General features: G+C 45.4%; 1 protein-coding gene and 1 long non-coding RNA gene across 4 annotated transcripts in view; one reads left to right on the top strand and one right to left on the bottom strand.

The window, feature by feature from the left end:
• Positions 1 to 7,252: 7,252 nt before the first annotated feature.
• Positions 7,253 to 15,421, bottom strand: LOC108297181. Its single transcript, XR_005198598.1, has 2 exons — positions 15,222 to 15,421; positions 7,253 to 7,752 (listed from the first exon to the last, which is right to left on the bottom strand). It is a non-coding gene; the product is annotated as an uncharacterized LOC108297181 (long non-coding RNA).
• The window catches only part of ACTR3B (actin related protein 3B), a 106,128-nt gene continuing 97,575 nt past the window's right edge, over positions 14,626 to 23,178 (top strand). For 2 of the 3 annotated variants that reach the window (XM_017519813.1, XM_017519804.1), the window contains exon 1: positions 14,626 to 14,805. In XM_017519813.1, the coding sequence (XP_017375302.1) occupies positions 14,762 to 14,805 (44 nt within the window). In that variant the 5' untranslated portion in view covers positions 14,626 to 14,761. The remainder of the gene's footprint in view (positions 14,806 to 23,178) is intronic. The other variant, XM_017519819.1, reaches the window with a different exon arrangement.

Raw genomic sequence — 23,178 nt, 5'->3', positions numbered from 1 at the left:
TCCAGCCACCTCTTGAGCATCTCCGCAGGCACATCCCAGCAGCACCTCGAAGGGCAGGTCCATCTGATCCTTCTTTCATTTCAGCTCATAGCTCCGCCACGCACAGAACCATCTGAGCTAGAGATGGCAATTGTTTTGTCTTCTTATTGTATTTATTTATTTTCTTTTGAGACCAGAGTCTTGGTCTGTCACCCAGGCTGGAGTGCAATGGCGCGATCTTGGTTCACTGCAGCCTCCGCCTCTGAGGTTCAAGCAATTCTCTGCCTCAGCCTCCCAAGTAGCTGGGATTACAGGCATGTGCCACAACACCCAGCTAATTTTTTGTATTTTTAGTAGAGACAGGGTTTCACCATGTTGGCCAGGATGGTCTTGATCTCTTGACCTCGTGATCTGCAAGCCTCGGCCTCCCAAAGTGCTGGGATCACAAGTGTGAGCCACCATGCTTGGCCGAGACCTTTTATTTCTGCCATCACTATATATATATATATTAGATGGAGTCTCACTTTGTTGCCCAGGCTGGAATGCAGTGGCGAGATCTCAGCTCACTGCAACCTCTGCTTCCTGGATTCAAGCAATTTTCCTGCCTCAGCCTCCTGAGTAGCTGGGATTACAGGCATGTGCCACCATGCCTGGCTAATTTTGTATTTTTAGTAGAGACGGGGTTTCTCCATGTTGGTCAGGCTGGTCTTGACCTCTTGACCTTAGGTGATCCGCCTGCCTTGGCCTTCCAGAGTGCTGGGATTACAGGTGTGAGCCACTGCACCTGGCCCTGATTTTTAATTGAAACAGGGCCTTGCTTTGCTTCCCAGGCTGGAGTACAATGGCCCCATCTCAGTTCATTGCAGCCTCGACCACCTGAGCTCAATGGATCCTCTCACCTCAGCCTCAGTCGCAAGTAGCTGGGACTACAGGCTTGCATCACCACACCTGGCTAATTTATTTATTTTTTTTGATATGGGGTCTGTGTCACCCAGTCTGGAGTGCAGTGGCGTGATACCCCCTGATCCTCCTGCCTCAGCCCCTTAAATAGCTGGCATTATAGGTGCACACCACCATGCTCAGCTAATTTTTGTATTTTTAGTAGAGATGGGGCTTCAGCATGTTGCCCAGGCTGGAGAGTTTTTAAATTTTTTCATAGAGACAGGGTCTTACTATGTTGCCTAGTCTAGTCTTAAACTCCTGGGCTCAAGTGATCCTCCTGCCTCGGTCTCCCAAAGTATTGGGATTACAGATGTGAGCCACCATGCCTGGTCTTGTCACAGAATGGTAAGTACAAATGTCATAGAATAATATTGACGGGTTTTCCTCATTTGTTCCCAATTTGATTTGAAACCTTCCTTCCTTTCTCTCTCTCTCTCTGTTTCGACAGAGTCTTGCTCTGTCACCCAGGCTGGAGTGCAGTGGCATGATCTTGGCTCACTGCAAACCCTACCTCCAGGGTTCAAGTGACTCTCCTGCCTCTGTCTCTGGAGTAGCTGGGATTGCAGGTGCCCACCACAACCCTGGCTAATTTTTGTATTTTTAGTAGAGACGAGGTTTCTCCATGTTGGCCAGGCTGGTCTCCAACTTCCAGCCTCAGGTGATCTGCCCACCTCGGCCTCCCCCAGTGCTGGGATCACAGGTGGGAGCCACCACGCCTGGCCTCAAGCCTTTCTTTCTGACCTAAATCTCATCCAACACAGTCTCCTGCAGCTCACTGAGCTGCCAGCCACCTCCGGATATCAGCCTCTGTGGCCTCGCAGGTGCTGTTCTCTTTCTTCCACTTTTTTCTTTTTCTTTTTCTTTTTTTTGAGACAGGGTCTTGCTCTGTTGCTGTTGGAATGCAGTGGCGCCATCATGGCTCACTGCAGCCTTGACCTCCTGGGCTCAAGCGATCCTCCCTCCTCAGCCTTTTGAGTAGCTGGGACTACAGGTACCACCACCACACCCTGCTGATTAATTTTTTTTTTTTTTGGTAGAGATGGGGTCTCACTATGTTGTCCAGGCTGATCTTAAACTCCTGAGCTGAAGCCATTCTCCTGCCTCAGCCTCCCGAGTAGCTGGGATTACAGGCACGTGTCACATTGTCTTCTTTTTAAAATGTTTCTCCCTCTGTGGAGCTTGTCCCAATTCCTCCAATCAGAGTTAGTGGTTCTTGCCTCTGTGCCACTTTGAGCATCCTGCTCTGCTCCTCCTCCTCCACACAGCCTTGCAGGTCTTCACCTCCAGACCCCAGTCCCTTTCCACTGCCAGCACCTGAAGATACGTCACAATAAGTGTTTATAGGATGTATTCAAAATCTTATTTTGGGCCAAGTGCGGGGGCTCACACCTGTAATCCCAGCGCTTTGGGAGGCTGAGGCAGGTTGATCACCTGAGGTCAGGAGTTTGAGACCAGCCTGGCCAGCAGGGTGAAACTCAATCTCTACAAAAAATACAAAAATTAGCCGGGCATGGTGGTGGACACCTGTAATCGCAGCTACTCAGGAGGCTGAAGCAGGAGAATTGCTTGAACCCGGGAGGCGGAGGTTGCAGTGAGCTGAGATCGTTCCATTGCACTCCAGCCTGGGTGACACAGAGAGATTCCATCTCAAAAAAAAAAAAAAAAAATCTTATTTTGGCAGAGGACAACTGTATTTTGGGGGCATCTTCTTTCACTCCTCCAACCAGATGGACAAATGTCTTCCATGTCTGGGAAGTGTCACTTGTCCCTTCCCAGTGCCTGGTGGCAGCCCCTCGCTTGCTCCAGGTTCCTGGATGGCGTGGAGCCCACTCTTTAGCTTCCCCTCATTCTCCTTTCTCCCCTCACTGTGTTATTTCCATTTACTAAGTGATTCAGTTCACACTGATTCCCACTCAGTTACTGGAGTGGATGGTGGATTCAATGTGTCATCTCTCCCAACAGATTTGTACTTAAATTGCAGACTTGGAAAAAACTTGTGTTTTTCCGTTTGTGTGTTTGTGTTTGAGATGGAGTCTTGCTCTGTCTCCCAGCCTGAAGTGCAATGGCTTGATAACAACTCACTGCAACCTCTGGTTCCCATGTTCAAGTGATTCTCCTGCCTCAGCCTCTGGAGTCGCTGGGATTACAGGTGTGTGCCATCATCCCTGGCTAATTTTTGTATTTTTAGTAGACACAGGGTTTGACCACATTAGCCAGGCTGGCCTCCAAGTCCTGACCTTGTGTGATCCACCTTCCTTGGCCTCCCAAAGTACTGGGATTACAGGCATGAGCCACCTTGTCTGGCCCATTTGTCTGTTTTTTTAGATGGAGTTGCTCTGTTGGCCAGACTAGAGTGCGGCGGCATGACCTTGGCTCACTGCTACCTCTGCCTCCTGGTTTCAAGTGATTCTCCTGCCTCAGCTTCCCTAGTGCCTGGGACTATAGGCGTGTACCACCATGCCTGGCTAGTTTTTGTATTTTTAGTAGAGATGGGGTTTTGCCATGTTGGCTGGGCTGGTCTTGAACTTCTGGCCTTAAATGGTCTGCCCATCTGAGCCTCCCAAAGTGCTGGGATTATAGGTGTGAGCCACAGCACCCTGCCAAAAACTTGTTTCTTAACGAAACCTATGAGAATGGTGACATTTAAGCACCAGAGTCATTTTGGATACTGGAGAGGAGAGGGCAGGGTTAGTGCTGGGGCAAGAGGGATGAGGAAGTCCCAGTTGTCTTCAGGGAGGTCACAGTAAGTAGAAGCAGCAACTGCCCCTTCACACAGAGGAGGTGTAGGGGGCTGAGGAAGGTGGCTGTGGGCAGGGGGAGGCACAGAAGCTTCTGGGAGGACCTCACCTGGGGAGTCTCAAAGGCAGCCAAGGGAAGGACGTGTGAAACAGTCTCCATGTGACCGTGCAGTGGGAGGGAAAAGGGACTTCTCTGGCTGGCTGGGTGACCATGGAAGGAGGACTTATCCAGGGTGCCTGTTCTCTAAGTGTGTGGCTGCCTTTGCTCACAGTAACCCAAATACTGGCCATTTAAGTCCACTTGTAAAGGGAGAATTCACTCTGTGCCAATGAGGAAGGACTTAAGGTCAAGTATATGCTGTTCGTTTACTTTGGAGTCTTGTCCCTGGGGGAGAAGGCACAGTCCCTTCTTCATTTCACACAGCAAAGGGGGAAGAGGGGCAAGGATTGTGCTTTTCTTCTGGGGGGTGTTCAGCTGAAACAGTGCTTGTGTTAACCCTAATGCCCCTCATAATCTCTCCTTCCTTTTCCTTCCACAGACACTGGTCATATCCCTGTTCCTGGCTCTGTGCTGGGTGCTGGGGACTCACCAGGGATGAACAAGGTGGGATCAGATCACTGCTCTGTGCCCTATAGCCCAACCTTCGCTTCTCCTCTCCTGGCGAGGCAGCAGATCAGGGTGGTTGTCCTACACTTTCATCCCCATAAGACCAGGCACTAGGACCCGCTACAAAATTGGCAGTATCCAGTGCAAAATGAAAATGCAGGAGCCTTTGCTAAAATGATTATTAAGCATTTCAAGATGGCCATTACAGAGACTCAACTAAGCGTGGGGTTCTAGTGATCCACTGCAGAGCGTGCCAACTGCAGTTAATAATAATGTATTATTATATTTCTAGGCGGCGAAAACAGATTTTAAATGTTCTTATCACAAAGAAATTGTCAGAATGTGAGGTGATGCCTATGTTCGTTAGCTTGATTTAATAACTCCACAATGTCTACCTATGTAGCAACATCGCATTGTACCCCATAACTGTACACAGTATTATTAACAATACAATTAAAACGCAAAACAGAGCCAAACATGAGGCCCTTGTCATCTGCACAGGTGACAGACTGTGAAAGCCAGCCCTGTGGGGCACAATGTTCCTGTCTAGTGATGGGACAGAGGGAGCGGGGAGGCAGGAGGAAGCGGTAGGAAGAGAAGGGGAGGAAGCAGGCAGCCGACAGTGAAGTGGTCGGAGCCTCACATTCACAATAGCCACCCAAGAAAGGCCCCTGGCTTTCATTCTTTTTTTTTTTGTTGTTGCTGTTGTTGAGATGGAGTCTTGCACTGTCTCCTGGGCTGGAGTGCAAAGGTGTGATCTCAGCTCACTGCAGTCTCCGCCTCCTGGGTTCAAATGATTCTGCTGCCTCAGCCTCCCAAGTAGCTGGCATTACAGGTGCCGGCCACCACGCCTGGCTATTTTTTTGAATTTTTAGTAGAGACAGGGTTTCACCATGTTGGACAGGCTGTCTTGAACTTCCGACCTTGAGATCTGGATTACAGGTGTAAGCCACCGTGCCCAGGCCCATGGATTCTTTAAGAATGAAAACCAGCTGGGTGTGGTGGCTCACGCCTGTAATCTCACCAATTCCAGAGGCCGAGATAGACAGATGCCTGCAGTGGGGAGTTGGAGACCAGCCTGACCAACATGGAGAAACCTGTCTGTATTAAAAATAATACAAAAATTAGCCGAGCATGGCGATGCATGCCTGTAATCCCTGTAGCTGGCCACAGGTGGTTTTTTTTTTTTTTTTTTTTTTTTTAAGTTAGCTACTTGCAGAATTTTATTTATTTATTTATTTTTCACAAGCGTATTTTTAAAGGGAAAAAAGAAGCAATTCCTGGCTGGGTGTGGTGGCTCACGTCTGTAATCCCAGCACTTTGGGAGGCCGAGGTGGATGGATCACAAAGTCAGGAGTTTAAGACCAGCTTGGCCAACATGGTGAAACCCCGTCTCTACTAAAACACAAACAGGCTGGGTGTGGTGGCTCACACCTGTGGAGTTCAAGACCAGCCTGGCCAACATGGTGAAAACTTATCTCTAATTAAAGCAAACAAATAAATAAATTAGCTGGGCCTCCTGCCAGGCGCCTGTAATCTCAGCTACTCAGGAGGTTGAGGCAGGAGAATCGCTTGAACCCAGGAGGAGGAGGTTGCAGTGAGCCGAGATGGAGCCATTGCACCCAGTCTGGGTGACAGAGCAAGACTCCATCTCAAAAAAAAAAAAAAAAAAAAAAAAAAAAAAAAACAAAAAAAAAAGCCCACAAAAAAAAAACAAAAAAAAAAAAAAAAAAAAAAAAAAGCAATTCCTGAGTTGTTACCAACAATTTACATTAATATCAAAGAAACTATTGATGGGCTCTACATTGTTAAGCTGTAGGTTTTGGGTTATAGAGTCCCGTGTGGCAGTATCAGGTTAATTTATAGCTACTTATGGCAATAGTAACCAGTTTCTAGACATGAATATATAGCTCAAAGATTGCTCTCTGATTTCAGTGCCTCTCTGGGCCTGACAGTTTAAAAGGACTGGCATTCCTCTGATAAAAGGTCTTCTTTTCTCAGAAACATATTGTAACTTTGCACCCAGTTTTCAGATAAACTTTGTTGTAACTAGAGTTTCTGCTGAATGAAAGAGTCAAATGTAGCAAGTGTGGGTTCCCATTTACCTCCCTCCTTCCTGTTCCTGCCCCGTTGCCCCACCCCATTCACTGTGACCTCGTTTCCCAGCACAACTTCTGCTTGAAAAGACCAAGTTAATATCTGGTGAAGATATGTTTTTCAATGACATAGTCTTGCTTCATTCATTCTACTATAATTACATGAGAATTCCTGCTGTCCTGCTTCTGATAATGTTATAGAATGAACATCAATAAGGAGAGGAGAGACCCTTGGAAAGCCAACACCTCCAAAACCTGTTGCTTGTGAGATTGCACAATGGCAAGAAACATTTGGACCTAGCTTTTGGCAGTACACTGTGTCCAGATTGCCTGGAGTCCAATTTATGCTACTCAGCAGTTTCACTCCCTACTGGCAAAAGAATTTAATTTTTATTGGATACCACTCAGGCTCTAGGACATACAGTGATTGCCTGACAGCAATTCATGGCCATTTGTTACTGAACATAGACAACGTTCGAGGTAAAGAGCTCAAAAGTAGAAAAGTATATTTAAAATGATAAAAGGACTGGGTCAGTATGAAGGACTGATGGCTGAGATTCCTTTTGGCTCTGACGTCTGTCCTACCTGTGCTTGCCAGATGCTGGTGTTGCAATGCTTTAGTGGTTCCTGTTTCCTCAAGAGAGCCTAAAGAAGGTGCTCAGAGCAAAATTAAATTCTAATCTATGCAAATTTTCAAAGTATGAGCCTCAGTTTTCTTATTTGATTAAGAGAGGTATTCATAATATCTACCTCATGAGAATGTGATGAAGATTAAAGGTAATGGTGTGCGGAAAATGCTTTGTAAATGAAGATATTATTGTAACTCAGTTCTCCATAAGAATTGGATAGGAAATTATTACAAACTATCAGCTGAAGAATGATGAGGTTCATAAATTTGGAAGGGAGAGCTTTATTTTTCAAAAAGGGCTACAGCCTTCAGGGGGGCCATGGAAGCATAGCCTCTGGCGAGAAGCTGGAAACAGGCACTTTGAAGGTTAGAAGAGACAGGGATTTATGCTGAATGGAGTGGCAGAATATACATATACTCACTAAGCTACATCCGTGAATATTTATGAGATGGGAAACCTGCGCGTGTGCAATTGAGCCTCATGCTTCTCCATGGGTCCCATGTTCAAAAAATGGTGGCACTGAAAGTGTGATCTCGGGGTGAAGTTTTCAGGACTCTGATGTCAAAAGGTGAAGCAGAGGACAGGAAAACCCTCACTGTGCCTCTTCCGTAGTTGGCCAGAACTGCTCCGTGGTCGGTGGTCGCTTATTAGGAAGGAATGTTGTTCAGCTGTGTACAAACCGTACAAAGCGAGGGGCAGCAGCCCCACCTTTGGTTGAAGTCAGTGGTGGCATCTTTGAAAGGCCTGGTTTCTGTTTACCCCTAGGGAAGAAAACCAAATGGCAGTTAGAGAGGGAGAGGGTGTAACCAGGCATGTCCAGCCTCTCACCCTGTATTAGTCAGTTTTTAGGCTGTAGATAAGTACATACCCGAGACTGGGAAGATAAATAGGTTTTTTTTTTTTTTTGAGACAGAGTTTCACTCTTGTTACCTAGGCTGGAGTGCAATGGCGCGATCTCGGCTCACCGCAACCTCCGCCTCCTAGGTTCAGGCAATTCTCCTGCCTCAGCCTCCTGAGTAGCTGGGATTACAGGCACGCGCCACCATGCCCAGCTAATTTTTTGTACTTTTAGTAGAGATGGGGTTTCACCATGTTGACCAGGATGGTCTCGATCTCTTGACCTCGTGATCCACCCGCCTCGGCCTCCCAAAGTGCTGGGATTACAGGCTTGAGCCACCGCGCCCGGCCAATAGGTTTTTATTTATTTACTTATTTATTTTGAGATGGCGTTTTGCTCTTTCATCCAGGGTGGAATGGAGTTTTGCTCTTTCATTCAGGCACGATCTTAGCTCATTGTAACCTCTGCCTCCCGGGATCAAGCGATCCTCCCACCTGAGCCTCCCAAGTAGCTGAGATTACAGGCATGTGCCACCATGCCTGGCTAATTTTTGTATTTTTAGTAGAGACAGGGTTTTGCCATGTTGGCTAGGCTGGTCTCAAACTCCTGACCTCAGGTGATCCATCTGCATCGGCCTCCCAAAGTGCTGGGATTACAGGTGTGAGCCACCGCACCCAACTAGTAAGTAGGTTTAGTGAAGCTTTGCAATCATGGCAGAAGGTGAAAAGCGCTTCTTACATGGCAGGGTCAAGAGAGAATGAGAGCCAAGTGAACGGGGTTTCCGCTATAAAAGTATCAAATCTTGTGAGACTTATTCACTACCAGGAGAACGGTGTGGAGGGGAAACCGCCCCATGATTCAGTTATCTCCCGCCAGTGCCTCCCACAACACGTTGGAATTACAGGAGAACAATTCAAGATGAGATTTGGTGGGGACACAGGGCCAAGCCATATCTCACCCCATTATGGCCAGGAACTCAGCTTTGAAGATTCTTGGCCAACAGGGAGTCTTTTCAGTCAGTCGTGGGGCTTAGACTTTTATGTTTATCTCTCAAAACAAACCCTAAATATTGTCTGGTAGAACAGAGGAACTTGTTAAAATGCAGATCCCCAGATTTCACCTCTAGATTGAGTAGTAGGCATAGAATCGTGACTGATTCTGATGAGAGGCACTTGGAAGCACTCAGCCTATTTTGTTGAATGAAATGAAGTGGATGTGAATTGAAATTGGAAGGATGAGTGAGGCTTTGAACAGTTCTGAAGGATGACTAGAATGAGGTAGGCGAGGCATGTTCTAGACTCAGAGGCCTGCACAAACCCCTGACGATACAGAGGGTTTGAAGAACAGTGGCCTGGTGTGTCCTCATGTGCCAAGGGGCATCATGGGTGATGAGACTGCAAAGGTAATTTAGAGTCTGATCTTAGAGATCTATAATAATAAAGGTTTGGATTTTGGAATTCTCTCATGATGTCCTTCATAGCAGTATAATTTTCCTGATAGATGTCTTGGAGAGACAAGAGCCTGGAGACAGGGTGGCTAGTGGGAGGCTACTGAGCAGTTGAGCAAGAGCGACAGTTGGAATAAAAGGCAGGGGACAGAGACACTGGGACATGGTGGGGTTACATGACCAGGGCTTGGCAGCTGAGTGGTATAGGAGGGAAGCAAGAAGAGAAGGGGGCAGGGAGGGTCACAGTCTGAGTAACTGCCCTGGGCAGAGACAAAAACATAGCAGAATTTGTCTGAATGTGTTCAGTTCTCTAGGTGATGTTCTGAAGTCTTGTGGTTTGGGGTCTGTCACTAACTCTGAACACACTCAACATGCTCTGGCGAATCAACTCTTGCTTGGACCTTTTTCTCCTGCTGTTGCCAAGACATCAGCAAGGCCCACTGAGTCCAGTGACAGCCCCTTCCTCTTAAAGGAGAATGCCAGCTACTTTCAAAGGAATGGGGGTTCTAATTTTTTGGGTACTCCTTTCTCATTTGCATCCTCATGGCAACAGGGAACACACAGCTTGCTCTTGCCTACAGCTCTGAGATTTAAGATTCGCAGGGCTGCTGGGTGGGCAGTTTTCGAAGACAGCCTTTAGTTTTCGTGTTCTTTTTCCTTCTTGGCCCAGAACAACTAGTTAAATGCAGGAAATTAAGATCAAATCATCCGAGTATTCATGCACTAAATCCCATTAGAGAGACAATCTCTAAGCCCTGATTATTTTGTTCTTAAGCTGTCTTCATGCATAAATATACAGCACTGCCAGAATCGAATGGTGTTTATTACAAGCTCATTTGAGAGTGGTGCTGATATGAAGCAGTCACATTGTCTGCTACAGAGTAGATGCTGAATTCTATATGGGAGGTGTTCCGGTTTCCATGTTTCTGACTGTTGGGAGCAGGTGGAGTAGGAGGTCATTGCTAGGTAAAAGCTCACTAAAGAGATGCTTCTTCCTGCTGACAAAAGCCAACTAAAACACTTTTCTCATTACAAGTTGAATTTAAGGCACAAATCAGAAAGCAGGCTGAGCTACTCAAAGATAAAAGATTCCCAGGATAATGTGCATTTAGTAGCAGGAACTTTGCAAAGTATATTGGAGAGGAGAAACCTCCATAGCAATATAATGAATAAAGGTAGTACTTGAAGTGCTTCTTACAGAATATGAGATTTATATCTCTGTGGGTATTTTGCCCTAGGCACTGTCAAAACAGATGCAATCAGGTTCTGATCTGTAGCAGTTTACAGTCTAAGAATAAGACAGAAGAATATACAGAGAATTGTCTTAGACTGTTCAGGCTGACATGACAAAATACCATTGACTGGGTGGCTTAAACAACAGACATTTATTTTTTCTCAGCTCTGGAGGCTAGAAGTCTGAGATCAGGGTGCCAGCAGAGTTGGGTTCTGGCGAGGTCTCTCTTGGCTTGTAGACAGCTGCCTTCTTGTGTTCTCACAAGACAGTGCTGTGTCTTCACACAATGGACATTCCTCTTCTTGTTGATCAAACCCAATTTCGGTCCAGTATTGGCAGCCATAGATTTCAGAGGAAATGAGGTCTCCCTCCAGCCCAAGGGGGTCTTCTTCAATAATCTAAGTCAACTCAGTATATCATGTTATATGTAAAATTTTCGTTGCCGCAAAAGAAGTAGCACTCAAATATACATTTCCTCTATAGAAGGCAATTTACTTCTATAGAAGGGTGCGGGCTCACAGACGGAACAATGACAAGTGCACACCTCGACAAGGGGTACTTATTCCTGATGGAGGTCACTCCTACTGCTGTGTCGGTCCTCTATTGGCTAGGGTTAGACCGCACAGTCTAGTCAAATTCTGATTGGGACCAGAGGTACGAGCCAGAGTGGCGGGGTGGGTAGTTTGGTGGGAAGGATGGTTACGGGCAGGTCAGAGCAGGTAGCTGGGGTCAAAGCAGGTGATCAGAGCAGGTGACTGGAGCAGGTGACTGGAACAGATGACCAGAGCAGGTGACTGGAGCAGGTGACCAGAGCAGGTGACCAGAGCAGGTGACCACGGCAGGTGACTACGGCAGGTGACTGGGATGAGTTAGGACAGGGCAGGGGACTGGGGAACAGATGTGAACCACTGATTAGAACTGGTGGAAAAGGTTGTTTACTGAAACTACAAGGAAGTTAAACTTTAAAATAGAGAATTAAAGAATAAGAGAGCTGAGCATACTGACACACTGATTCTTTGAAGAGAAACTTGGAGTTCACTACATCTAACAATCATATGTGACTATTTCATAACTCCTGTTCTGAGTACTGCCTCGTCCCCACACCATTCTCAAATGAACTTGTAATAAACATCATTTGATTCTGGCAATGCTATAGATTTAGGAATATGAAGAAGCCATCCAGTGACTGCTTTTGGTGTAGGTTGGAATTATGGGTTGAATTGTCTCTCCTACAAAAACATGCTGAAATCCTAACCTTTGGCACCGGTGAATGTGATATTTGGAAACAGGATATTTGCAAGTGTACTTAAGTTGAGATGAGGTCATTAGAGTGGGCCCTAATCCAACATGACTGGTGTCCTCCTAAGAAGAGGAAAATGCCATGTGAAGATGCAGACACAGGGACAATGCTACGTGATCATGGAGGCAGAGATTGGAATGCTGCACCTACAAGCCAAGGAATGCCAAGGGTTGCCAGCAGCCATCAGAAGCTGGGAGAAAGCTACGGAACAGAGCCTCCCCTAGAGTCTTCAGAGACAGCATGTCTTTGCTGACACCTGGATTTGGCCTTCTGGCCTCCAGAACTGTGAGACCATAAATATCTCTTGTTGAGGCCACCCAGTTTGTGCTATTTTGTCATGGCCACCCCAGAAAAAGAATAAAAAGAGAGCTGATTAATGACACAAGAAGAGAAACAGCTGGGAACTTCTGGAAACATTTCCTCCCATTCCCTTTTAGAAAGGGCATCATGATGGGGCATTTCTTCCGCTGTTTTTGTCCATCATGATTTTGGTGCATGGAGTGGCTGCAGCCATCTCAAAACTGCAAGGGGACAAGGCTGAGGACAAACGTCAACATTCAGGGCCCTGGTAGAACTGAAGGTACAGGATCATGATGATGCCATTGAGCCATCAAATTATCCTGGAGTCACTGGATTTTCTATTGTGTGAGATAATAAATTGGCTCTTTCCTTGTACCACTTTCAGTTAGGTTTTCTGTTATCTGCCTACAAAACGTCTTTGATACATCAAGGGTTAGTGGTGTCTAGAGGAAATCACTGAGGTCAGGAAATCTTTTGTCTTCTACCAGCTGCTGACCATGGTCATCAATCCCAATAAGTCTTATGCAGAGAAGATGCTTTCTGAAAATGCACACCCTTTATTACTAGCCAGTCCCAAATTCCTTTAAAATCTTCTTACCTGGTGAAGTAGCTGGGTCCCATACAAGCCTTGAGGTCTTACTGGGCTTTGTACATGTTATCCAGCCCAGAAACACTCTCCCCCACTACAGTCTCCTCCACCTAGCTACTCTCTGCCCACCCTCTAGGTTTCAGCTTCAATACCATTGCCTTGAGAAGTCTCTACTGATTCCCAAGTCAGCCCCTCTAATGGCTTTCCGGGTACCTTGGACTTGCTGTGTCTTAGCATGTGCTACACTGTACTGTAATTGCCTGTTTACTGTTGCTGTCTCCCACTAGACTCTTGAGGGCAGATATTCTGAACGTCCCGTTTACTGTTGCATGCTCAGTCTAATACAAAGCCTGACTCACAGTAGGCACTTGATATATGTGTGTACAGGTAATAAAATAAAAAGACATGGCAGTGTCAACAGTCTGTAATTTAGAATTAATCTATATTTGGTCTAGGGCCATGAAAAAATGGGAGCTGGGCTGGGAGCAGTGGCACTTGTTTGTAGTCCCAGTGCTCGGGAGGCTGAGGTGGAAGGATCCCTTGAACCCAAGAGTTCTGTGCCACCCAGACTGACGAATCTGCACTGTTTGGCATCAATATGCTACCCTCCCAAAGAACAGGGAACCACCAGGTTGCCTAAGGAAGGGTGAACTGGCCCAGGTCAGAGATGGAGCAGATCAAAACGCTCATGCAGATCACTAGTGGGATTGTGCCTGTGAATAGTTGCAGCCCTCCAGCCTGGGCAACGCAGTGAGACCCTGTCTCTAAGAAACAAAGAGAAAAAAAAAAGGAAAGGGAGCTAGGCAGGGCTTTGACAAAACACAAAGCAAGCCAGACAATCTTTGACCCCGGCCTTGGGCTCCTAAACTGGGATTCTTCCACACTTACTCCCTTTTATTTTCCGCCCTTTTACTTCTCTTTTCAGTTCTCCTGAACGTTCTCTAGGTCTGGGCCTTAATGGGTACTTACCAGTTAAAAAAAAGAAATGATAATGGGTTACATAGGAGTGGTCAATGTGTCTATTACTTCTAGGGAAAAAACACAATGTTTTAAGTACCTGTAAAGACAATATGCTTCTAGAAAGCCCCTAAAAAATTAGTACCAAGAATTTACAATCCGGCAGGAAGCAGGAAGCAAGTGTCAAGTGAGACTCTGAGTACCTTTATAATAGAGTAGGCGGTTTTTGCCTTCTTTGGGTTCAGTAAGAACTTTTGGGCGATTATCCCATCTTTGATACTTGAAAACATTTTCCAGGAGTGTTCTTCATGTGGTTTACTCTAAGGTCAGTCTAAGGTCATTCATTCCTTTTAAGGCTGGCCAAGCATTTGTTTTGCAGATTTTTCTTCTTAGAAGAATTTAGGCAGTGTTAAGTATAATAATTCCAACTAATTTTTTTTCTATATGGGGAAGGTTAGTCATTCCACAAACATTTGGGCACTTCCACATATACACCAAATACCGTGCTAAGCACCTGCTGCTCTTACCCAGTGCCACAGTCCACCACGCAGGGAGGCAGGGACAGACTCAAGCCCTATCCTACAAGATTTTATAGTTCAGTAGGGGAGATAGACTACAAATACATAAATATAAAAATATAATACTTTGCTTTAAGGGTTAGGAATGAAACCAACAGATTGTTGAGACAGAGGATAAAGTACCGGTAGGGAACCTAGTCAGCGTGATCAGGAACAACTTCCCTCTCAAGGTGACATTTAAGTCAAGACTTAAAGGATGAGAAAGGCGCCAAGCATCAGAAATGGGGTTACGTTCATGTAACTCAAAAATAACCCCCAATCTCTCCAACAGCAAGGTTGGACGTGTGGGGCCAAGAAGCCTAACTGCCAGCACTAAAGATGGCGCGCCAGGGGGCGGGGCGTATGCGCTTCTTGATTGGCCGACCGGGGAGTGACGTCACGTGCTGGCCGCCGAGCATCCGGGCTCCTGGCGGCGGCGCTGCGGAGGCTCGCGGGAGACGCGGCGCGCGGGACGAGCGGGCGGCCGAGCGGACAGCGGCTGGGCGCTCTCGGGCGGCCGGCGGGGCCGAGCGCCGCGCGTCCCGAGCATGGCGGGCTCCCTGCCTCCCTGCGTGGTGGACTGTGGCACCGGGTAAGAGCCGCTCGGCGCCCACCCCCGCTCCTCCGCGGCCCCGCTCCGGGCCCCCGGCGTCCACCTCACCTGGAGGTCGACCTGCGTTGTCGCCCCAGGCTTGAGCCCGGCGACCACCTGGGCAGGTGGGGCGCCGGCCGCGGCTTCCCTCCCAGCCTTGCCTTGACGTCGCAAAACCCCTTGTTCTCCGCCGGGAAGGGCCACGAGAGGAGAAGCACGGAGGGGAGGGACGCGGTACCCACTCTGAGGGAGCCCGGCGCTCCTCGCCTCCCCCCCACGTGCCCGGGTCCCTGGACCCGCAGCCCGGCTCTGGCCGCCGCCGGGGTGGCCACCCTGAGGGACGCGGGGAGCGCCGGACCTCCTGGGAATATTCGCCCCCGTGAGGCACACGCTGCAGATCCTTTAACGTCACTCACCTGCTAGCGAACGGTGTCCCTGCCTTCCAGCGTTCTCAGCGCTGGCCCTCGTTCTGTGCCCGCATGTGTGTGTCATTCCCCCTGGCTGATGGTTCTTTACCACCTACGTGTGGAGAGAATTGCATCGATCTCCCAACTTGACACCTTTTTTACTGCCCTCTCTGCTCGTTTCCAGTATGAAATGGCACACTCAGAACAAGCTGTCGCTTTGGTTTGCATATATTTGCCTTTTCGCCTAAAAATGATGTGTTTAAAAAGACTCCATTTTGAAAAACACCCTAAATTTGGGAAAGCATGTTTGTGGAATTGGGGTAGAGGTTTTTAACTTTTTGAATGTGACCTCTTCTTTCGATGCCGTTAAGATGTTGAAGAGAGACCTTAGGAAATGGCCTGAAATATCAGTGGCACAAGTTAGCTGGTTATAGTAAGGTGATCGCCGAATCCATTTAGCTGGTAGTTTAGGAATACAAGCTTGCCTGCTTGCATTTTGGATGTAGTGCTTAGTAAAATAGCCTGGAAGTAAATTTGGTCTCTTACAGGTTTTTTTTTCAAGAAGGGATTTTAATCGTTTTTGCCACAAAATGTTCCATGGCATGTTCACCTTACCCTTGATTCTTTTCTACAGAAAAATGCACTTGGTTTGGTTTCCTTGACAACCTTGTGGGGGTGCTTTCTTTAATTTGCTACAGTCCATCTCCTACTGATAGTTCTTTCCTTTTGCTGCCGAAGCGACCAGAATTGGTTGCAGGCTGGAAAAATCTGCCTCTTTGCTTGTGTGAATTCTTTTAAAAATCACATCGTGTCAAGCTCTATAGCTCTTTATTTTAGAACTTGCTTTTCTAACCTAAAACACAAGCCAAAATCAGCGTTGTTGATATAACTTCCCTCTCCCAGTTATTGGCTCCCCTAATTCATGCTCTCCCCCTATGGGTTCACCCCATGTCTCCTCAGATCTAGTTGTGCCAAGGGTGAAACCAGCATGTGAAAATATTTTTCATTTCCACATTCGCATGTGAGATTTTTGCTTTGTGTTATTGGTCTTGCAGAGCGATTGAAATATAAAGGATTTCTTGGTAGAAGAAATAAAATAATGCTCACAGAGTTGCCATGCTTTTAATATTAGTTAAATCATGGACCTTACTCATCATTCTTCCTATAAATACCCAAAATGTCGTGCTCAGTTTTGACCTTTTGAGGTAAGTGATTAATGTAACTTGGCTAACTTGGAGAGTCAGCGTCTATAGATCATTATTTTGTGGCCCAAAGTTGTGCTTCAGATGTTGGTGTTAAAATTTAGAAACAGTGGCAGGGAATCCTCGTATGAATTCCCCATATCCAGTGTATGGCCAGAAGGAGCCTGAAAGAGCCGGAAGTTACCAACTTGAGCACATCAGTAGTTCTTATGTTTCCCAGAGAGCTAAAATGATTTTTGGATTGAGTTTTGCCTCCAAATAGGACAAAAAGTGGTAAAATTCAGATAAAAATAACCAAGCCAAAGGAAAAGAACGAGCCTGGAAAGTCACCCTACATTCGACCTTAGTCTTTCTGACAGCATCATAGTTATGTAATTCCTGTCATCAGAAATCATGAGAAATACCTGTTTCTTGGGTGAAAAAAGCCTTTTTTGCAGTAATGAATTGTAAAAGAAACATTAATCATCATGGGCACTAATGATTTATTGGACAGCATGATAAACAGTATTTTTTACAAATAAATTTCATCCCATTATCTTTGAATTCTCCTCTGGTAAACCCCAGAACAAACTGAGTGAGCGCTGGTGTGCTGGGGGCCAGGATAATATGGACAGAGGGATCTGCTGGATCCAAAAATAAAGCTTCGTCTATTTAAAGGGATGACTAGGCTGTGAGTTTTGAGAGAGTATTTCACAACTCCAGTCTCACTTCTCTGAGCCAGACTTTTTAAATGAAGGCTTTTGCATTTTTCAACTTTTTTTGAAATAATTTCAAATCTACTGAAAGCTGGAAGAGAACAAAAAACTACTATGTACTCTTCTTCCAGTTTTACCAACTGTTAACATTTGCTTTGTCACTCTCTCTATGTCCATACATATTATTACTTGCCTGTACTGTTTGAGAGTAAGTTGCAGACATCATATCCTTTTATACCGAAATACTTCAATGTGTACTTTCTGAGGACACATTTTCTCTTCTAGAATCACATGCCAATCATCAAAATCAGTATATATATGTTAACTATATACAGTAGTATCCTATATACAGTACAGATTCATGTGAATGGTCCCATTTATGTCTTTTATGGAATGTCACCCATGAAAGACCTCTCCCATTGAACATCACATGTTGTGTCTGGTGGTTATCGTGTCTTTTTTTTTTGAGACGGAGTTTCGCTCTTTTTACCCAGGCTGGAGTGCAATGGCGCGATCTCGGCTCACCGCAACCTCCATCTCCTGGGTTCAAGCAATTCTCCTGCCTCAGCCTCCTGAGTAGCTGGGATTACAGGCACGCGCCACCATGCCCAGCTAATTTTTGTATTTTTAGTAGAGACGGGGTTTCACCATGTTGACCAGGATGGTCTCGATCTCTTGACCTCATGATCCACCCGCCTCGGCCTCCCAAAGTGCTGGGATTACAGGCTTGAGCCACCGCGCCCGGTCTATCGTGTCTTTTAAGTCTCATCTAATCTGGAGTAATTCCTTAACCTTTTTTTTTGTCTTTCAAGATGTTGACATTTTTGACAGCCAGTTGTTACCTGGTGTTTCCCTGTGATAGATATAGGATATGTGTATTTGTCAGGACTACCACAGAAGTCCTCTTGATCCTTCTTAGTGCATCCCATCAAAAGGCAAAGGATAGGGACTTGCCTTGTTCTTGATGAAGTTCACTTGGATCATTTGGATGTCCACGAAGTTTCTTCATCGTTCAGTTACTGTTTTCCTTTGTAATTAATAAGGTTTCTTCACTGTTCAGTTAACTGTTTTCCTTTGTAATTAATTCTCCCATTTGTGGGGAAATAGTTTATATACATACTCTGTTCTTTTTTTTTTGACTCTGTTGCCAAGGCTGGAGTGTAGTGGCATGATTTTGGCTCACTGCAACCTCCACCTCCCGGGTTCAAGCGATTCTCCTGCCTCAACCTCCCAAGTAGCTGAACTACAGGCGTGTACCACCATGCCTGGCTATTTTTTTGTATTTTTAGTAGATATGGGGTTTCACCGTCTTAGGCAGAATGGTCTCAATCCCTTGACCTTGTGAACCATCCACCTTGGTCTCCCAAAGTGCTGTGATTACAGGTGTGAGCCACTGTGCCCGGCCCATTGGTGATTGGTGCCTGAATTGCTTATTATGGTGATGGTTGCAAAATGGGTGATTTTTAAACTCTAGTATTCTGTCTCCATTTATTAGTTAACATTTTATCTTAAGGGAGAACTTTTCCTAGCCCTCGTTTGTTTATTTATTGTCTGTATGAGTTGGCATTCTGTTCAAAGAGTTACCCATTATGCCGTCCTTATTGTTGTCAGTGGGTTAGTATCTATTGTTGCCACGATTTGTTTTGATGCTTAAATTGTCCCAGATTTGGCCATGTGAAGCTCATTCTGGCTGGCTCCCATGTTCTTTATTTTTTATTTATTTATTTTTTGAGATGGAGTCTTACTCTGTCGCACAGGCTGTAGTGCAGTGTGTGATCTTGGCTCACTGCAACCTCCGCTTTCCAGGTTCAAGTGAATTCTCCTGCCTCAGCTTCCTGAGTAGCTGGGATTACAGAGGGCATACCACCACGCCTGGCTGTTTTTTTTGTATTTTTAGTAGAGATGAGGTTTTGCCATGTTGGCCAGGCTGTTCTTGACCTCCTTACCTCAGGTGATCCACCCACTTTGGCCTCCTAAAGTGTTGAGATTACAGGCATGAGCCACTGCACCTGGCCTTCCATGTTCGTTAGACATGTCTTCATTTTTTGAGCATTCTGCTGTTAGCAAAAGAATGCAAGGATATCTTTTTGTATTTTTTGCCTGAATATCTGTGGGTTGGATTTTTAGAAATGGGATTTCTGGGTTAGAGGACAAATGCATATGTAATTTTGCTAGGCAATGTCAAATTCCACTCGTTAGTGTGCATTCTCACCAGTAATGTGTGAGGATACTTGTGTCTTACAGACTCACCAATAGAGCTTATTGCCATTTTGTAAATTTACCAACCTAGAAGAAATGATAACTTAGTAGCTTTGTTTTGTGTTGCTGTACCAGAATACCACACAGTAGATAATTTATTTATTTATTTATTTTTTGGAGACAGAGTTTCGCTCTTGTTACCCAGGCTGGAGTGCAATGGCGCGATCTCGGCTTACCGCAACCTCCACCTCCTGGGTTCAAGCAATTCTCCTGCCTCAGCCTCCTGAGTAGCTGGGATTACAGGCACACGCCACCATACCCAGCTAATTTTTTGTATTTTTAGTAGAGACGGGGTTTCACCATGTTGACCAGGATGGTCTCGATCTCTTGACCTCGTGATCCACCCCGCCTTGGCCTCCCAAAGTGCTGGGATTACAAGCGTGAGCAACTGCGCCCGGCAGATAATTTATTTTTTTATTATTATTACTGTTGTCTTTTGAGATGGAGTCTCACCCACTGGCCCAGCCTGGAGTGCAGTGGTGTGATCTCAGCTCATTGCAACCTCTGCCTCCCAGGTTCAAGTGATTCTCCCGTCTCAGTCTCCGCTTCCCCTCATCCCCCAGTAACTGGGATTGCAGATATGAGCCACCACGCCTGGCTAACTTTTGTATTTTTGTAGAGACAGGGTTTCACCATGTTGACCAGGCTGGTCTCGAACTCCTGGACCTCAGGTGATCCTCCCGCCTCGGCCTCCCAGCGTGCTGAGATTACAAGCAGAGTAGTGAGGGTGACAGGAGTTCATTGGAGCGAGCATCCTCCAAAGTTCTACAGAATGGCTGAGGACTTTGATTGTACATTGTTATTTGTTTGATTTAACTTCTTTATTTTTATTTTGAGACAGGGTCTTACCCTGACCCCATTTCCCCTCCCTGCCGCCTTCAGATGGAGTTTTGCTCTTGTTGCCAGGCTGGAGTGCAGTGGCAAGATCTCAGCTGACTGTTATTGCCACGATTTGTTTTGATGCTTAAATTGTCTCAGATTTGGCCAAGTGAAGCTCATTCAGGCTGGCTCCCATGTTCTTTATTTTTTATTTATTTATTTTTTGAGATGTAGTCTTGCTCTGTTGCCCAGGCTGTAGTGCAGTGGTGTGATTTTGGCTCAAGTGATTCTCCTGCCTCAGCCTCCCAAGTAGTTGAGATTATAGGTATGTGCCACCATGCCTGGCTAATTTTGTATTTTTAGTAGAGGTGGTTTTTCTCCATGTTGGTCAGGCTGGCCCTGAAATCCTGTCCTCAGGTGACCCACCCGTCTCAGCTTCCCAAAGTGCTGGAATTACAGGTGAAAACCATCGTGCCTGGCTTTTTTTTTTTTTTTTTTAATAGTCATTCCAGATATTGTGAGGTTCATTTTTACAGGAAGTCCCTTGCCCTCCCAAAAGCCACCCTACTTCTCTCTCAGGAGAATGGCCCAGTTCTCTCCCAAGTGCACAAAGCAGAGGTGACAGCATTGCTTTCATGTAAATTATATAATGCAAAATTTAAAAAATCTCCTTAATGCTTTTTTTAAAATGTATTTTTAAATTTTTTCTTTTTTTTTCTTCCCCCATCCCCAAAAAATATTTTTAAGGTAATGCTTTTTTTTTTAGTTTGAATGATCAGCCATCATGGTTCCCATTTTTGCCCCTGGCTTGAGATGTATGAAGGCTGTTGGTTTCCCTGGAAGTGGGTGAAGGTAGGGAGGCAGCCAGGGCATACCTGTATACTGACTTGAGACCAGTTCAGTAAAAGTGCACACCTTAAAGAAAAAAAAAGTTTATTTGGTTCACAGTTCTGGAGGCTTTCAAGTCTTAAAGCATGGTGCCAGCATCTAATGAGGCCCTACGTGCTGTGTCATCCCATGGCAGATGGATGGGCAAGAGTGGGTGAGATTGAGAGCACGAGAAAGGGCTGAACTTCATATTTTAACAATCCACTTTCATGATTATGGTAAGAATCCTTACATTTATTTTTTTCTGTCTCTTCATTTCTCTAACTTTTCTCTGGGGTTTGGTCTTTTGCTTCTTTATTTTTAGAAGTTCTTCATGTATTAGGGTCTGTTGGGGTTTTGCAGACCACTCCCAGTTACAGTGATTTGCTAGGAGGAATGACAGGACTGCAGTGAAAATGTACAAAGCGAAAGCAGCCAAGGGAAAAGACATGGGGTGGAGCTTGGAGGAAACCGAGGCAAGCTTCCCGAGCCCTCTCCCAGTGCAGGCACCCAAGCTGCACTTAATTCCTCCAGCATCAGGTTGTGACACCTCTTGTGCAATGCTCTGCACCAGGGAAGCTCCTCAGAGACTCACTGTCCAAGGTTTTCATTGGGGGCTTGTCATGCAGGCAGCCTGTGCATAGCATGTGCCAGTCAGAGACGGGGTTTCTCCATGTCCCAGAAGGAAAGCAAGGCATTGGCATAAACCACATTGCTTGCCACTCTAGGGACAGTGAACTCTTAGCATTTAGGGAATAGTGGGAACCCCCAAACTCCAAGATCCTAGATGCCAGCTAAAGGCCATTCCGCTAAGCAGGACTTTCTAAGGGACGGCAGTCTCAGGTCCATTAACTCTTCTGCACATAGAGAATATTAACCCTCGGTATACGTTACAAGTATACTTCCCCTATTTATCATTTGTCTTTTACCAAGCAGAGTTTGTTTTCTTTAGACAGTTGGATTTTTTCATCTTTATTATTTCTAGATTTTGAGTCATAGTTAAGAAAGGTTTTTTTTTTATTTCCAGTTTATATGGTGGTTTCATTTCTTTTTTTTTTTTTTTTTTGAGACAGAGTCTCACTCTGTCGCCCATGCTAGAGTGCAGTGGTGCAATCTCCACTCACTGGAACCTCCACCTCCCAGGTTCAAGCAATTCTGCCTCAGCCTCCCTAGTAGCTGGGACTATTGGTGCATGCTGCCACATCACACTAATTTTTGCATTTTTAGTAGAAACTTGGTTTCACCATGTTGGTCAGGCTGATCTCGAACTCCTGACCTTGGGTGATCCCCCTGCCTTGGCCTCTCAAAGCTCTGGGATTACAGATGTGAGCCACTGTGCCTGGCTGGTAGTTTTTTTTTTAATCGTTTTATTTTAAAAATTTAAATCTCTAATTCATTTGGAAATTATCCTGAGTTAAGGTATGAAGAAAGAACCCAGTTGGATCAATTTTTGTGCGTGTGTGGCTATGGCTGTCTTGTTTATCAACATAATATGGAAAAAACCTAGTGACTGGAGATGCTTCCTTTTTCATATGCTACATTTGTCTAGGCAATTGTGTTTATTTCTGGGTTTTGTATTGTGTTGTGTTAGTCTATTGGTCTGCTCATAATAGCAGCACTGCACAGTTTTAATTAGTGAGGCTATTTAGAATGATTTCATTTCTAATGATGCCGGCTTCCCCTACCCATCTAATTATTTTTTAGGGCTGTCCCATACATTCTTGCTGGTTGTTCCTCCAAGTGGTCTTTATTATCAGCTTCTCAAGTTCTGGGGGAGAAAGCCTGATGGCATTTTTATTGGCATTGTATTAAACTTAAAAGTTAATTTAATGACCATCATCTTCTTTATGATACTGAGTCTTCCCATCAAAGAACATGATTCATCTCTCCATTTCTTCAAGTCTGTGTTGTGTCTTTTAGGAATATTGTGGTGTTTCTGTAGGAGATTTCTTGTTAACTTTATTTATATCTATGTATTTGATTTTTTTTTTTTTTTTATTAAAAATGGTGCCTTCTCTTTCATTTTTTTTTCTGTTGTTTTTGAATATGTGAAGACTGTTAGGTTTTTCATTCCTAGACTACATGCTGGTTTTTCATGGTAGTTATTCATTTTATAACCTTCTG

This window comes from Cebus imitator, unplaced genomic scaffold (genome assembly GCF_001604975.1).
Source record: "Cebus imitator isolate Cc_AM_T3 unplaced genomic scaffold, Cebus_imitator-1.0 Scaffold20, whole genome shotgun sequence".
Lineage (NCBI taxonomy): Eukaryota > Metazoa > Chordata > Mammalia > Primates > Cebidae > Cebus > Cebus imitator.
This window is presented reverse-complemented; position numbering and strand designations above follow the sequence as displayed.